General features: G+C 46.8%; 1 protein-coding gene across 1 annotated transcript in view; it reads right to left on the bottom strand.

Moving 5' to 3' along the window:
• Positions 1-485: 485 nt before the first annotated feature.
• Positions 486-971, bottom strand: part of LOC101858595 (28S ribosomal protein S9, mitochondrial) — a gene marked incomplete at its 3' end in the record, with an annotated part of 14546 nt that continues 14060 nt past the window's right edge. The window contains 1 exon segment of the mRNA XM_013087188.2: positions 486-561. Coding sequence (XP_012942642.1) covers positions 486-561 — 76 coding nt within the window.

The raw sequence follows: 971 nt of genomic DNA on the forward strand, positions 1-971 counted from the left end.
TACACCCCCACCCATACAATGTCAGTCATCTACGGAGGCTTCCACTCAGCTCGTCAGGGCCGCCCAGACAGAGTCAGACACTACATCTTTTGAGTTTTAGTAAAAGTTTTACAGCACTTGCAACACAATAAGGTCACATAAGAGCCGAAGAATAGATGTGTTACAAGAGAGTTACAAACACAAAAAAGAAGGAGGGGAGATAAAGATGATAAATTTTTATAGGAAAGAAGAATCAAACCACAGGAGAGCACCCGCCAACCACCCACACACAACATGTCCGCACACAGATGGAGGTACTGGCTACAGAAACTACCCCACTCAGGAACCAAACTCAAATTTTCTAGGACAAAATCGACAGTCCAAAGACAGACCCCCAACAAAACACAAGGAAATTTTTCAACTGACACAGGACGACACAGGATGACACAGGACACCACACGGACACAGGACGACACACGGACACAGGACGACACACGTCTGCCCACCTCTTTCTCCGGGACGTTCTCCACCAGCAGATCCTTCAGTCGCTGGTGTGTGATCCACTCGCTGCGTGCCAGAGTGCTGGGAGCGTGGAGGGAGGGGGAGGAAGGAGGAGATAGTCTATAGAACAAATCATGTACAGCAAGAGGGAGGGAGGGGGAGGGGGGAGGAGATAGTCTATAGAACAAATCATGTACAGCAAGCATGGAGGGAGGGGGAGGGGGGAGGAGATAGTCTTTACTGTTACAACATCCACAAATCATATACAGCAAGCATGGAGGGAGGGGGAGGAAGGTGGAGATAGTCTATAGAACAAATCATGTACAGCAGGCAGGAAAGGAGGGAGGAAGGAGGAGATAGTCTATAGAACATCCATACATTATGATCATGATAGTCTATAGAACATCCACACATTATGATCATGATAGTCTATAGAACATCCACACATTATGATCATGATAGTCTATAGAACATCCACACATTATGATCAT

Source organism: Aplysia californica, unplaced genomic scaffold, assembly GCF_000002075.1.
Source record: "Aplysia californica isolate F4 #8 unplaced genomic scaffold, AplCal3.0 scaffold00020, whole genome shotgun sequence".
Classification (NCBI taxonomy): domain Eukaryota; kingdom Metazoa; phylum Mollusca; class Gastropoda; order Aplysiida; family Aplysiidae; genus Aplysia; species Aplysia californica.